General features: G+C 40.9%; 1 protein-coding gene across 1 annotated transcript; it reads left to right on the forward strand.

Moving 5' to 3' along the window:
- The first annotated feature begins 2610 nt into the window (after positions 1 to 2610).
- On the forward strand, positions 2611 to 15136 carry LOC306821684 (AN1-type zinc finger protein 3-like). Its single transcript, XM_079340237.1, has 7 exons — positions 2611 to 2692; positions 2829 to 3268; positions 7335 to 7375; positions 7929 to 8117; positions 9778 to 9843; positions 11362 to 11592; positions 13356 to 15136. The coding sequence occupies exons 2-7, from the start codon at positions 3186 to 3188 to the stop codon at positions 13508 to 13510; spliced, it is 765 nt and encodes a 254-aa protein (XP_079196363.1). The 5' UTR covers positions 2611 to 2692; positions 2829 to 3185; the 3' UTR covers positions 13511 to 15136.
- The last annotated feature ends 923 nt before the right edge of the window (positions 15137 to 16059 follow it).

The following is a 16059-nucleotide window of genomic DNA, read 5'->3' on the forward strand; positions in this document are numbered from 1 at the left end:
AACAAGATTCTTCAATCCTCTGCGGTGTACTGTGCATAACTTGTTAATAAACTAACAGCTATCCATCTTCATGCCACTGAGGGCCCACTTGTCCTTCCCTGAAGACAGAAGCTACTTCTTGGCAGGTCTTGCTATAGGGAATCAAAATCTCCTGGCACTAAAGTAAAGTGTTGCATTCTTCTGAAAGTCATGTTGAGGTGACAAAGAGATTTCAGTGATGCTATTCCTCTAGTAGACGACAACATACATATTTGTGAACATGAAACAACCCCAATCTGAAGCTATAGTGCAAAAAGCAAAATAGGAAGTCATTTGCCAATTCAGTTAGAACAAGTGGCTGAATGACTTTGTGGATTAAATGAGAGAAACCCCCCAAATTAAACCGACTGATCAAAATGTCTAACTTTGGATCAGCTCAATCTCTAAACATGCAACACCAGCTAGAAATGATAGGGCATAATTTTTCAATTCCCAAACGGAATAATATTTTCAATAGCTATAGCACAAGCATACAGTACATTCGCAGTACACACTTTTGTTTAATGAATAGTAATTCCAATAGTTCACGTTAACGTGGTTAAGAACTAACATCAGACAATTACACTTTATTAATTCCCAGTAAAGGGGAATTTGGGTTTCCAGTTCTGAGGTCTTTACACTGGCTCCCAGTCTGCCAGAGAAAAGCTGCTGCTGGTTTATAAAGCGCTGAATGGTTTTGGATTTAAATACATTCGTGACCTTCTAATTAATTACTAAACCTCCAGACCGCTCAGATTGTCCAGGACAGTTCTGCTGTTTGTCCCCAGAGTCTATGCTCCTTATATCTGGAACAAAAAAAGAGAACAGCCATTTTGCTGAAACCCTCAGCTCTTTTAAATCCAGGTTAAAGACCATGTTTGCAGCTGCTTTTCATCAGACCATTTTAATAAACTTTTACTCTGCACTGTAACTTTGCTTTGCTCTTTGCTGTAACACAGTAACTTTCTCTGTTGTGGGATGAATAAAGAAGTATCTTATCAAAGAGATTTTTTAAAATGTTCTGTTAATATTTTTTTTCCTCTGTCATGATGCTTTTGGGGTATTGTGTGAAGCACTTTGAATTGCCTTGTTGTTGAAATGTGCTCTATAAAGAAACTTATACTAAGAAACATGCCACTCACATGTCAGAGTGGGCGCTACACAGGGAGTGTGCCAGAGCTGTTGGGGGTTTGGTGGCTTGCTCAAGGACATCTCTGCAGTACTCCTTAAGTGACCTGGCACTTCTGCATCCATACTTTGGTCCGTAGAGGGACTTGCACTGGCAACCCTTCAGTTCACAACCAAAGTCCCCCTACTGCCCAAAAGATATGTATCTCACTTCTCTTGAGATGTATAAAGCCATTCCAGTGAGCAGGTATAGAGACCCAAGAACCAGCATCCAAAATTAAATCCATGAACTACGCCACTGTCTGATGAGGCAAAATGAATAAGACCTGTGTATGTTAAAAGTTTAAGTTTAGAATCATCTTGTATGTGTTCAGGGTTTTAGAACTATTATCTACAAAGGCTGAAGTCAATTTGACTGTTAGTTTGAGATATTTGTAATAGAAATTCTGCTCTCTGTGTTCTTAAAGTCAGGGATCTTCTACAAATAAAACTTCTTCCACTTAGGACTGTACACTGGCTGAGAAGTAAAATGCCCAATTTCAAGGTCATTCATCAAACAGTTGGTTCAGCAGGGTACAAGTGTTGGACAACTCGAGAGTGAAGGACATACTGATAACCGGCCTAAAATTGAAAGCCAAAAGGATGAAAACTGGCAATGCATGCTTTTCAAGTTTATTGAATTGAAAGTTAAAAAAACCCCAAAAAAACTAATTAATAAAATCCCTCAAATGATGCCTCTGGCAAGGCAAAGTAGTTCTGTTGGATAGAACTTAAATTACACATTCTTTTGGTATATTTGTCTCAGCAGTAATCTTGATTTTAATTGCCACATTTCATATACATGTGTGTCTTTTTACTAAAATTAACAGGCTCTATTCACAGTTAGAATTGTTCTTGTATTTTGTCTAAAACTCAAGAACGGTATACACAATATATGCTTGGTGTTCCAGCCATCAGGCTAAGTTGTTTCAACACCCCTGACAGAAAACAGCAGCATACTAGAAAGCAGGAAGACCAGCTAAATGCAGGAAGTGCAACATCATGACAGAGGGACATCATTGAGCTCATGAGGAGAACAGTTCCTCAGTGAAGATAAAAAATACGACGAAAAAATAGGACCAAAAAAGTTGATTATATTCATGAGCACAGAAAACACAAACCCATTTCAGGGTACACATTTTGACTTGGGAGTTCAACAGCACAGTGGTAGTTCAATCATTAGTATTGAAGCACTCTGAGCTGCAACTTTGACTACTCACTCTTTAAAGTGAGCCAATAAGAATTAGCTCCACCATAATAAGCTATATTGATGCTATAGTCTGACCTTCTGGCAAATTCAATCACTCTGTATATAAAGAAAGAACATAACCTTTGTATAAATGCTTTTTTTTTTTAATAAAACATGATCCCTAAATTTGAATATTTTTAAATCTCAACACGTGCACAAATGCACAACACAAACGCATTTAATTAGGCCTGTAGGCCTACCAACAGCAGCGCAAATACTTGGGTGTCGTGGGCTTTCTTGTTGTAGGAAGACGCTTCGGTATGGAACATACCATATTGACTCCTCTAACTCAAACATTTAAAAAACAGCCGCATACAGGGTTTAAGTTCCATTATGATAGTCAAAGGATAAAATAACTTTGTATATGTTTGTTGTGTCTTTTCATCCGGAACAGAAACACCGGTTTAACTTTTGGGCTGACCAGCATCTCCCCCATATCTCTTGAAGTGGTACGCTCCGCCCTCTCCAGCTGATCGGCCCAGGATTCCCCCGGTGCCTCCGTCCGTTGTGGGCTTTGACGGCTTAAATGTCTCAACGTGACTTTGAACTGTTTTAATTTCGTGGAGTCGGAGGCCGCTCGTGTCGGCAAAGAGCTTCTTTTTTTCCACTAAAATTGTCACAGGCAGCAATCTGGCCGGGATATTGACTGTATACTTGTCAAAGCTAGGAGGGGATCTTAACGCAAATACGAGGCCCTCTGTCCATCCTCGGATTCACCTGCTACGAGGAGAGCCTCACACGGAAGACCGACATGGGGGACACGGGGAGCGAGGGCAGCAAGCCTCCGAGTAACGTTAACGTGGTCCCCCCGCGCTGCCCCTGTGGATTCTGGGGGTAAGGCAAAACAAAGAAAAAAACATAAACCAACAACCTCAAAATGTGTTGCTTTACGTTGCTTCCTCAATCTGACAAAAGCTAGCTAAGTGGTTAGCCACTAGCTTTAGCAGCTCATACAGGGATGAGCTGCTTTCCTTGTTATCACCCCCCTCCCCATTGTTTTGTAGCATTAGCTGCGAGCTAACACCAGCTGGCCTCGGTAACCTTCTCATGTAGAAAGTAAAGAGCAGGATAACACGTGACAGTGTTAATTTGCTGGCTAGTTTTAAACTATTAAGTTCATTTACAAAGCAAAGGTGTTGTTAATCACAAACTGGAATATAAGGTGGAAACGAGCATCGTTTAGTTTGATCAGTTCAGATGGGTGTAAGGCAGGACATGCTAATACAGTGACACATTGATACTTTTTTATATTGAAAGCTATTAAATTTACTTTATATATCCCGAGCTTTTTGGCGATTCTGTACATGCACTCAATTCAAATTTCTTAAAACAATTCATTATTACCTTGTTGCTCTTATATATAAAGGATAAGCTAATAATATAGGCCTTGTGGTGCTTTAAATTCAGATTAAAACGTAGTTTGTCTTCTGTATGTTCAGGTACTGAGTTGATACTGTCGGTTGTTGTCTTAAAATTACATTTACTTAAGTTGAAAAGGTTCATAAGCGATGATGGACCCAACCAATGCGCGTGAGACCAATTGAACCAGAGTTTACCTGGGTTGCTCTCTAATGTGCTTCATTTGATTCTTCTTTAGATGTCTGTAACATTTCCAACAGCCTGGTACACACGTACACCATTTATCCCACGTTTGCACCTTTTAATTGCAAGTTCACAACATTGATATGGAGTTAATTATGTCATGTCTACTTATTAATCTTCCTGCACTCCCATCAATCAACCTTCAGCCAGTCACTGTGCACATGTAATGCTCTATGACAATGTTCCTTAAATGTAGTCGTGTATTGTTTGAGGCATCATAGATGATTGTCAGACATAAGGACATGACAGATACATATCGTTTTGTTTTCGCCCAGGCCTGTCTATAATTGAATTAATCTGTTTTAAAGCTTTGTTTTGAATAGTGTGGGGACCGTGGACCTTATTGCATTATGTCATTGTCTTTTGGTCTATAAAAAAGACTTTGTAGAAGTCACCTGTAAGTTGTTATGAATGTTGCAGACTTGTCATCATGATACATGACAAGACTTACTCATACTTCCTCCAGGTGTTTGTAAAGTGTCGGGGCCCTCGCTTGTCACACTTCTCTGTCTTCTGGTGTGACTTGACATTTGTCTTTCTGCCTCGAACTTTGTTCTGAAGACACATTCAGGGGCACCATGTAGGATTGTGATTGCTGCTGTGTGGCTCATGAGCCATCATTTTAACTGACATTTTGAAAGCGATTGATGCATTTACTTCCCTTTGTGATTTCTCCCAGAGAGCAGAAGCCTTGATTACTTTATGTCAAAGTGATCTTTGACAAGAGGCTGCAAAAATCCCTCCTGGCCCTTTTTCAAAATCTGCTATCCAGAGATCTCCCCACAAGTTTTAAAGTATATCTTGCTGCGAAGTTGGTGATAATTAAATATACAGAGAAGACTTCAGTTAGGATAATCCTGACGTAGGTTTTGTGATCAAATATGTTCTTGTTGTTCTTTTTTGTCCTTTTCAAATTCAGTAAAGGTTTCTGCTTTGACACAAGCTTGTATTCATCGTGTCGTAACAGATACCAGCCTCGTTATTCTTTTGCATGTAACATTCCTCTTCCTTGCAGGTGTGGATTGTTTGTCTTGGTCTTTGTTAGTCGTGTGCACGAGCAGTTTAACTTGGACTTGTCTGTCTCGTATAGTAAGGGTCTGTATCTCTGCTCGTTACAGATATTTTATGATATAAATGTGAATATCTGCGACTTCCTTTATAATGTGTCCCAAAGTCTATATACCATCATCTCTGTATGTTCATTATATCAGCCTACCCTGATGTGTTTTCTTATTCCTTCAAAGTAAAGGCCACTTGAGAAAAAAAGTGTTTCATAAAATCCAGGCTACAGTCTCAACTTGTTGTTGCAACATATTGTTTCCATATAGCACAAATAGAGAAATATAAAAACAAGAAGTGACTTTAGCAGGCGTTCCGCTCCCAATATTTTTAATTCGAGTGAGTTCTGTTTTTCACTGTAAAAACGCCCAACCCATGACTTCATCATTTGGATCAGTACTAATGAAGTACCCAAAAACCACTGTTGTAACGAGACGCGCTTGATTTTCTTTATTTCTGACGACTACAAAGCTTTTCTGTTGTCAAGTCTAAATCTGCTAACTTGCATGTGCATGTGAATCATTGATGGACACACTGAACAGTCCCATGCTGCTCTAATCGTTCGTTCTGACACGCTTGTAAAAAATGTAAAAAAAAATATAATAAAAAAGAACCATAACGACTGAACATGTTCAGGTTCAAAGGCCAAATGATATTCTCAGTGTAAAAATGAAGCCCAGCTGAACTCTTCTCTCCTTGTTAGGAAACCATTGACGTACAACAAATTCGTCGGCATTTGTGGGCTGACCAAGCTTCTGTGAAAGTAACTACAGTTGAAAGACTTCAGGCTTTCTGTGAAGTCATTTTTAATTTAACTGCTCGTGTCCCTAAAAGAAGCATCAGTAAGGCGATGGAGCCCTTCTTCCTGTCTGTTCTAATCAGACCTTCTCATTAGTAACAGCAGCGTGCGAGCTATGAGAGAGATTGATTGTGTTCAAAAGTCACCCGCCTGAACAAGCATGCACTTTCTTTCTTCCCTGCATGTATTTTGCTCACCCTTCCTTTTACTTCCTTCATTAATCAGTGATTTGATTACTTCTGATTCATAAGGCTGACGACAGGATATGACTGCATGTTTACCCAGTATCAACTTCCCTCCCTGCCTGTGTCTCATGATGTCCTTACGTCCCTCTCCCTCCTTGCTCTTTTGATGGCCTCGAGCACACAGCAGCAGACTGACAGACACTCCTCAGGTCGACTGCAGCCGACCTTACATTTAGAAATGAGCACAAAGGTGTGCAACCAAGCGCCCAAAATAAACAGAATTGTGACTGATAGCAATGACCGTCACGCTCGATGCACAGACGGTAAGGACGAAGACGGGAGAGGAAACGAGAGGAGCCCTCAGAGGAACGCTACAGCCATCTGTTGTGAAATAGTTGTGCTGCTGAAATAAGTAAGGCCACATGCCTTTTACAACAGCTATATTACACCAAAGATCGTTGTCCACGATTAGGTAGGGAAGTGTATCGAGGTAACAGTGGGATCTTCTTCTGTTGAAATACATGAATGATTCAGCTTGTGGCAGCTTCTGTAGCTGGCAGAGAGCGACTTAATGAGGTCTGTCATTTTCTCCATCTCTTCCTCTTGCTCACATTTCAGCGGCGTGCACTGCCAACACACACGACGGAGCCTTTAAATATTTGAGCAAAGTTAACCTAGCGCTCTTTTAAACTCTGCTGCACAATCAATGCTAGTGACAAAGGAAGTGTACATTCACCTTTACCTCATCCCGTAGGTCTAACTATTTAATCGTTTTGTTTGGAAACTACTAAAATAACCCTACCAGGTACAAAATGACAGGATGATTTCAGAACAAACTGAAATAGTAAGGACGTCTCTTCATTGTGCAAAACACAGATTGCGTTCAGCTCATTTTAAAGCTACATTTAGTATAGCGAGTTAAGTTCACTCAAGTTCCTGCTGTCACATTTCATGAACTTGCAACAAGAGTTCCTGGAAACGTTATTCGAAGGACTCTTCTATACCTGCGTTTGCATTAAGAATGTGAACATGAATGGGGAGTTTCATACTTCATATTCCTGTGCAGTCGTAGCCCAGTAGAGTTTGAGAGTCTGCGCCTCACACCTTGACATCCTGGTAGAATCACAGCCCTGGATTCATTCAATTTTACTCTTATTGTTCTCGATCAAGAGTCACAATGAGAAACAAGTTTTATATCTGGAACTGGCGCTATTTGATTTCCTCATTCTCTTTCCCTCTCTGCTCTTCTCCTCAGGTCCAGCAAAACCATGAATCTCTGCTCAAAATGTTTTGCAGGTAAGATTTTTATTTTTTTCTGTCCCCTCTCTGTGTGTTTGACTTTCTGTCTAACGTGGAGCGCTGTTGCTTCAGGTGCTAAAAGACTTAGTAAAGGCCTTAAAGCAGTCTTTGTTTATCGTACGGATGTTTTTAAACGACTTTAAAAGGACAGGGCTTTTCTAACTGTACCAACCCATTTCCTCAACAACAACTTGTTTAACCTCGTCTTCATCCTACTGGAGACTGACTGACTTTTTTTTTCCTGGAAAACAACAAAGCAGTTGCTATTTCTGTTTTTGCTTTCTCTTTTCCCAGATGATTTTGAGTATTTTTCTAGTTCACTATTATCCCCCCCCCCAACTCAAGCTGAAGTTCATCCTCTCTGAGAATCAGTGCTTGGAAAATGAGAAGAGAACTTCGCATTGTGAGAAGATTTGAATTGAACGGTGTCAGTGAACCTGTTTCTAGAATGACCGACACACTTGTTTGGCTTTTTTTTTTTTAATCTTTTGCACGTTAACAACGCTTTCTAACATGTACACAAAGATGCACCATTTCACTTCTTTCGTAGACGTTCAGGAGAAACAGCCGGACAGTGATTGCACTCCAAAGGCCACGGCGAGCTCCAGCAGCAGCCAAACCGACATCTTCTGTAACGAAACGAGCAGCAGCATCAGTCAGGCGCTGATATCGATGCCCAACACATCAGAAGAACCTCCATCAGGAGAGGCGGGAGCGATATCTCTACCTGCTCAGGACGGTAAGACAGCAGTGGACAAGTAGGAAATACACAACTCATCCAGTTTTCTTCTTAGCTCAAACTGTGCAAGGTGAGCAAGAGCTTCTTCGCAAACTAAGAAGTGTTGGAGGTCGAAACCTCTTCGTAGCTTTTCATCCATGACACGTTTCCATAGAAAACTTTGACCAGTTTCTGCAAACAGCAGCAGTTGCAGAGCCTCTGTCCTGGCTATATTTGTCCTCATGGCACAGATAGAAAGAATAATAGCAAAGGGTATCCATTCAGAAGTCAAGGTTTTTAAGAGGACACCTACAACTGCCAGGGCATCGGTCATCGCTGTACAGTGACAAGGTTATTTGTGGAGGCCGATTCAGGACAGGACAACGCAGTGGGTACCAAATGCATGTGCAGGAGACTTCTGCACACTTGAACCTCCTCCTCTGAGAAGATGTGCTCACAAGAAATCTATTAGTGCTGGGTTTTCATAAAAACCAAACAACTTGAAGGAATAACATTTATTTAACGCCATGACCAGGAGCCTGACACAGCTTCTGGCGAGGTGTCCATGACATTTTGAAGGAACAAAAATAACCTGTAATCACTAAAAGAACTGGCAGCTTAGTGGAGGAAGAATGTGATTTGTTGTTGCTGCCCTGTGCAAGTGTATCTTTGCATGCTGCTGTTCATTTTATCTCAGTTCCCTGTCCCAGCACTTCACGTTAAGGCATCATATTCATGTCAGGTTTTCCAAGATTCAGATTAAACATGCATCTTTTAGATTTCATGTGTAATATTCCCAACTTTACCCTCCATTCAAAACACTTGAAGGTGCGTTATTTTATTTTTTTCCCACCCACAGACAGACGTCTCCTGGATAGCTGCAGTTGGCACACACACACACACACACACACACACACACACACACACACACACACACACACACACACACACACACACACACACACACACACACACACACACACACACACACACACACACAGCGGTCTATCCCTTATAGAAATCTTACCTAGTCTCTGTGAAAACCCCAAAAAAACAGCTTTCATGAAGAAGGGATTCAGTACAGCGCCGGCACAGCCGTTTTATTCTGCTACTGTGTGGAAACAAGTACAACTGTATCTGGGCAACCAGCTGAGGCCTCATGAATAACTTCTGTTCTCAGGCTGTTAGTTTTATAAACCATGTTCCTTTTCAGACAGCCCAACACATTCACTCTACTGTGAATCTATTGGAGGTAATCAGTTGGATTTCTTACATGTATTTTGTGTTTTGTTTGAATTTATTCCTGTTTATAGTTTTTTATTGTATTCCAGAAAGTTAATGGCATAATAATTTATGGTTTTAATTTTTTATTAGTCTGTTGGCTTTTGATATGTTTAACTTTTATGACAGCAATTATTACAAGTAAGAACCTTGTGTCCTTGTATGTTCTTTTTTTCTTCAATCTCATCTCTTTCTTTCTTTCTTTCTTTCTTTCTTTCTTTCTTTCTTTCTTTCTTTCTTTCTTTCTTTCTTTCTTTCTTTCTTTCTTTCTTTCTTTCTTTCTTTCTTTCTTTCTTTCTTTCTTTCTTTCTTTCTTTCTTTCTTTCTTTCTTTCTTTCTTTCTTTCTTTCTTTCTTTCTTTCTTTCTTTCTTTCTTTCTTTCTTTCTTTCTTTCTTTCAGAAGTATCCAGCACAGACACAGTCTTCAGTTCACTCTCCACTCCAACAAAGCGCTCCTTTGAATCAGGTGGGCCTCAGCTATGCCTTCACCTTTACCATGTCTAGTATTGTGTTCTGCACTTTGCCACTATCATGTCCACTTCAAGCATTGGACTGAAGGACCTAGTACCTTTTACGACATTGCATTGATCCAACGCGGCCAAGTTCATTTTACATCCAGTGGAAACAACAGAATGGAGGGGGGCGGGGAATACAGCATTTTTATAAGAGGGTGGAAAATGCAAAACCAATCAAGAAGTTGCAAGACCAGACTTCATGCAGTGGGTGCACAAAACCTAAACAAAGTATTAGTTTTTAGAAGTGTCACATCACAAAAAGAATTTAAAAATATAAATTAATAGCAATGCTTTTAGATCAAGTTGAACGAGGCAGACTTTTAGTTTGCTGCCATGTATTTCTCTTATTTGTGCTGTAAGCTTTATGTGACTGCACTCGTACACATAGACATGAGCCTGCTGCAGAGTCGGCAAGGCTCAGAGATGGTGTGTGTTGATCCTGGGGCTAATGCGGCAGGATCATGTGAGCGCACACATGTAGAAGCTGGCCTCATTTAAACTGTGCGCGGTGTCTGAATTGACGTTTCACTTCTTCTTCATCTCTACAAATGAGGTCCTGTCATTTTCTTATTTTTAGACGCTGAAGCTTTACCTGTTCTTGCATATTTCCCTCCGAGATCAGTTGGAAGTGCAGTTATCTTCCGATTGGTTTGTTGTCGTTGTTGACTCGCAACTGACTTCTACTTCTTAGCAAGTATAAATTGGCTACAGAGATTTACAGGGATAACAAAAGGAAGGCAAGGGGGCAACATATTTTCCACAACATGCACTTCTACATGTACGGACACACTCTCACATATATAGGGATCGATGTGGCAGGCTTGGGGGATCTGGCTGCACAGCCTGGCCTAGTTTTCAGAGATTTATTGAGCACTGATCAGCATTCGGCCAGGCCAGGGAGACAGTCTGCAGGATGGATGAGAAAAGCTGAGTTAAAATTCCAGGCGACAGCTAGAACTGTCTACACGCTCCTCCTGTGTCAGGCGCTGGTTTGAATATGATCTAATGCAGAAAAACCATCTTCAAGCAAGTGCTCTTTTTTTGGTTCATATATCTAATTTATCTGTCTACTAAAGTACGTTCACAATTGCTAACGTTAAAAAAAAGTGTCTGTTTTCACAGACTCCATGCAGACTCTCAACATCCACAAATGTTCAATGGGGGGGAGATTGAAAGAGTCAAAGTCTGCGGAAAACGCGGCCTCTCCTACCTCCTCCTAATGCTAACAGGAGGAGAAGCCGCGTTTTCCGCAGACTTTGAGTTTTGCAAATAGATGTGCCTAAACATGCACAAGACACCTGGGAAACACACTCAAGAGCAGATGATGTCAGTGGATCATCACATCAACAGTAAACCAGAGAAACAAAAAGGTCCCCCAACATATATTTAAGTGTTGCACAAAGACTACGTCAAATGTATCCCTAATTTCAACTTTGTTTCTGTGTGCATGTTCTTCTGTTTGTCTCCAGCCTCAGAGTCAGAGAGCGACGCTTCACCCGAAAAGCGAGCTCGAGTGGGCGAGGTGCCAGAGGGTGAGGAGTCGTCATCGTCGTCGTCATCTTTGTCTGCGTCATCATCATCATCATCCTCGTCCTCCTCCTCGTCTCGCAGTGGCTCCAAACAGCGCAATCGCAAACGCTGCCATAGCTGCCAAACCAAACTGGAGCTGGTTCAGCAAGAGCTGGGTTCTTGTCGCTGTGGTATGATGATCCAACTCTACACACTTACACAGATACACAACACACATTTACCAAAATCAGATATCTATGTTTACCCTTATACTAGCTGTTGAAATGAGAGCCCTCAGGGGTGTGCATTAAATGACTGTTTAAATTTGAATATATACATAAATGCATGTTGGTTAACTTAGTTAGAGTTAGTCGACCTAAATCGAGTGCAGTGAAATGCATTTAGTCCCTGTATGTGTGTGTGTTGACGGAAACGTCGATGACCAGAGTGCTTGTGCGAGCCCTGAGGGAGCCTTTCAGAGAGTTTGAATGTTTCACATTGCACATAAAACATAAGCCAATTACCACAAACACTAATGCAGTTTAAACCAATACTTGGCTTGCTAATCAACTTGTTTGCATACAAATTAAAGTACTTAAAAAGTCCCAGTTCTTCACTGCTTAAAGACCATCTGCTTAAACCCACACAATCATTTCTAAATTGGAAATTGACTTGCCTTATTTTCCACCGGGCGCTGCTTAATGCAAGGGCCATCCATCCTTAATAGTGCAATGCTTACTATGAAAACATGCCTTTTTTTTCACACCGAAGGGGAAATGGAGCCAATTAGAGTGATTTCTGACTATTGCGGTAATTGCAGTTTTCTTTTCTAATGGTCCCGTCGCAGTGTAAGCCAAGAAGGTCTGATAATGACTTGAAAGCATGACAGCTTTCACATGCTAAATTGAGGAGAAATGATAGCTCCGGCAAATGTCTGTTCCATTGTTGTCTCGAGTTTGTTTCACAAAAAACTTGTGCATTTATATGAATATTTGTAATAAAGTCACAGGAACTTAAAAAAATCTGATTTATATCAAACGGTTTCTCCTCTGACGTGGAGGATATTTTCTTCTGTTACTTCACATACAATAAGTGGACTACCGTTTGTAGGGCACGATTATGCTCATTTATCAAACTGCATTTTCACCATATGTGAATAGAGTGTGATTTTAACCCACAGACATTGTGTCCTTTTATCTGCTGCTATTGTCCTCCCCTCAGACGAGCGTCATCTTAACACTTACTGTAGTCATTAAAATAAATGCTATTGTAAACAACCTTACCTTTACATTTTTATGAAGACTGTGTTTCGTCATGGTTTTTCAATCGGTGTCTCAGAAATCAATCCCTCTGAAAACACTCAAATATTCCACAGCTTCCTCCTCTCCACTCCAAACATGAGCACAGCTATCGTAGAGCTTATAATTGCGTAGCAACCAGCTGTCATACTGGGCATTTAATCACTGCGCATTGAGAGCCAGAAGTGTTATTATGTGTATTAATGAGTGAATTTAAGACGATGAGAGCTAACGAGCTTCTCTGAGCTTATCGGGCCTCCTACAGTGGCAGGGCCTTTTGTTGAGAGCGCTCCAGCAGAGACGGAGAGTCAATGAGAGGGATGAGCGTTGTGTGCTTTGGTTGAATGGAGTCAAGAGAGGGAGCTGTCTCCTCCAGCACAATTTTCTCTGCTGACAAGAACTTTTACAAAGGCATGTTTGCAGAGCAATAAATATGACCGTTTGAAAAGATGTGTATACGTTAGGAGATGTTTGTTTAGCTTAAATTAGACATAGAATATGATGCTTTTTTAAAGTTTTTACACAAATGCTGTCATCTATTTTTTTTTTTTTTTTTTTTTTTGGGAACTCTTTAACCAAAGCTACTGTGGGATGTCTAACCAAACGAACATGCTCCTAAATGAATCATCCCTTTCTCTTCTGCACCCTCCTCATAGGTTATGTCTTTTGTATGCTCCACCGGCTCCCGGAGCAGCATGACTGTCTGTTTGACCACCTTGGCCGCGGTCGCCAGGAGGCCGTCCTGAAGATGGTCAAACTGGACCGCAAGGTGGGCCGCTCATGTCAGCGCATCGGAGAAGAGTGCTCCTGAGCAGCTGTCTCCCCAAGAAGAATCTCCATGTTTAAACGGTGTCTCAGCACTTACAGGGATTTGATATTTTTCCCCTTTGGTTTGTTTTTTGAGATTTTTGCAGGTTTTTTGGATACAAGCCCGGCATAAAAACATTTATTCCGAATATTACTCGCTCTCTTAAATCCCACAGTTACTCGTTTCCCTTTTTTTTTCTCTCTCTCTCTTTCTCTGATGGCCTGAACAGATCCCTGCTGCTAAGATGCCTTTCGGAAATTCCGAAACCAGGAATGAACGAACAATAAAGAGTAAAAGAAATGTACATTTTCTTCACTTTTTTTGTAACCTCCTGACTACACGAGTGTGAGAAGTGTAGGGAAAAAAAGGACAAAGAGAAGAAACACAACACTTTGTCAGGATGTTTGTCCCAGAAGCCAGTTTGAAACCGAAGTCTTTACCTCAAAAAAGAAAAAACAACAAATGACAAAGAGGAAGAGGAGGATGGAATGGTCACCTTTTGTGTGCACACTTCTGCTTTGGCGCTCTTTGTAGACTGTGCTCTTTACCTCAAAATCAGACAGAGCTGCTTTGTATTCTGCGCCCAGCATGGACTCTGAAGCAAACCGAGCTAGTCAGCCTGAGTTTAAGTCAGTGTCTTACTCCTACGTTGTCCACTATCCCTGATCCTAAACTTTGAGAAACACCTGTACATCATCCACCTCAGGTTATCTGGATATCAAAGCTCAATTTCCAAACCACCTTCCTCCCACACAGACCCAACAGGAAATCTTTTACTCTTTTGTTTTACTCTTGTAAAGGGGTTTCCTCTGTGCTGAAGAGGACAAATAAAACTGGGGTGACAACATAAATCCAAATTAAAGACTTTTGGTGCAAATCTGAGTGAAAGACTTTACCATAGTTGGATGAAGCTGGGAGTCTAAGGTTTGCACACAGATCTGTCTTCAAAATTGTGATGTGATTTGTTGCAGATTTTCTCTGTCTTCCTTTTTTTTTTTTTTCTCCTTAAACTCTACAGCTCACCCATGGAGGAGCAGTCCACGTCTCTTTTCGGGTCACGTGGATTATTTGCGCTGGACTAATTGACAGGACCTGTAGTCCGTTGAAGGGGGCGTATGAGTCATGACCTGAGATGTCTCCATTGTACATTTCTGCTGATCACTATAGTTGTGTATTCACACAAGTCCTCATACCTTTATGTTGTTTTGTGTGCTCAGCTGTTGTTTACATTGAGCATAAGCAGGCAAAATCAAACTTTGCTGTCCACACTGAGTTTGGACTGAAGCTAAGATGGATGATGGTCTTTATAGATCAGGTTTCTCATCATGTCTTAGTTATGTTTGCAAAGTATTTTTTTTGGCACCAGCTTTGATGCAAGATGTCACTGTTTGACTTTCACTCCTTTTCTTGTTGATGCTCCTCCTTCCCTCAGTTTCCAGCTCTCGTGATGAGCTCACGTTCATCCTCCTTTACACTCTGCCTCTCTCATCTTTCCCCTTATTGATTGCTCTATATTTTCTTGTGTCATCCTCTCTGCCCTCCCCCATTCTCCGCCTCCCTTCTCTGTCTCTTTCTCAGTGGATGGGGGTGGGAGGAGGAGATGAAATGTTAAAAAAAAAGAAAAGAAAATGATTACTTTCCAGATGTTTTTCCGGCCGACCTTTGGACGCAATGAACGGATCATGCATAATGAATGAATATTCTGTATCTTAAAGAAAATCTTATTTAACCCATTTTAAGTTTCACTTACACTTTAGCATAGTTTGTTTTTTTCTTTTTTTTTTGGTTGTAACGTGGTCATAAATTAGGAAGATGAATGTGGAAAATTCAATATTTTTGTTTCCATTCTTTAACGTTGTTCTTCCCCTTTCCAATTATTTTTCTTTAACTGAGAAAGAATAAACTGGATTAGACAAAGAGTGAACATCTCTAGTGTACTTATTGGTATGCTGGACGGAACGATGAAGGATTGCTCAGAAGAGGGTTGGGAGTGCTACAGCAGTACTCGACTCACTCCCTGCAGTATGGATTGAGATTAATTCATGTACTTTGCATGATTTCAAATGAATGCTTGTGTGAGGTAAGCGTGGTTTAGAGGCCTAGGCTGTTTGCAACACATTGCTGGCTCGCTGCCACGTCCTAACATCCTGCCAGTTTTTTTTATAGTGATGTAAACGTCTGTTTACTGCTCACGGAGGGCCGCTATAAAGCTACTCTCATTTATTTAACAAATCTGTTTGAGCCTGTTTGTGTGTGTGAACATGTGTGCATGCTAATGGCGAGTTTTAACCAAAGAGCTTTCTGATGGCAGCGATGAGTCTTGTGGGCATGGCTGCGCTAATTAATGTTGTGAAGAAAAAAACACATGTAGCCGTTATCAAAAGGCGTCTTCAAACAGTAAAGCTGGCCAGAAGCCAGCCTGAATGTAATCCCTCAGCCACCACCTCACCCAAACCGAGCCAAAACTAAACGAGTAAGACGCTACATGTGAGGGTCATTGTCATTGAAGTTTCTCCTTGGTGAAGGTGCTTAAAACTTTAAACAACCCTGCT

The sequence above is a fragment of the Symphodus melops genome (assembly GCF_947650265.1).
Source record: "Symphodus melops genome assembly, chromosome: 3".
Taxonomy (NCBI): Eukaryota; Metazoa; Chordata; class Actinopteri; order Labriformes; family Labridae; genus Symphodus; species Symphodus melops.

Coding starts and splice junctions, on each gene's coding strand:
- LOC306821684 (XM_079340237.1), top strand. CDS start 3,186: ATGGGGGACACGGGGAGCGAGGGCAGCAAGCCTCCGAGTAACGTTAAC. Junction 8,118..9,777: donor ATCTCTACCTGCTCAGGACG/GTAAGACAGCAG, acceptor TCTTTCTTTCAG/AAGTATCCAGCACAGACACA. Junction 11,593..13,355: donor GCTGGGTTCTTGTCGCTGTG/GTATGATGATCC, acceptor CCCTCCTCATAG/GTTATGTCTTTTGTATGCTC.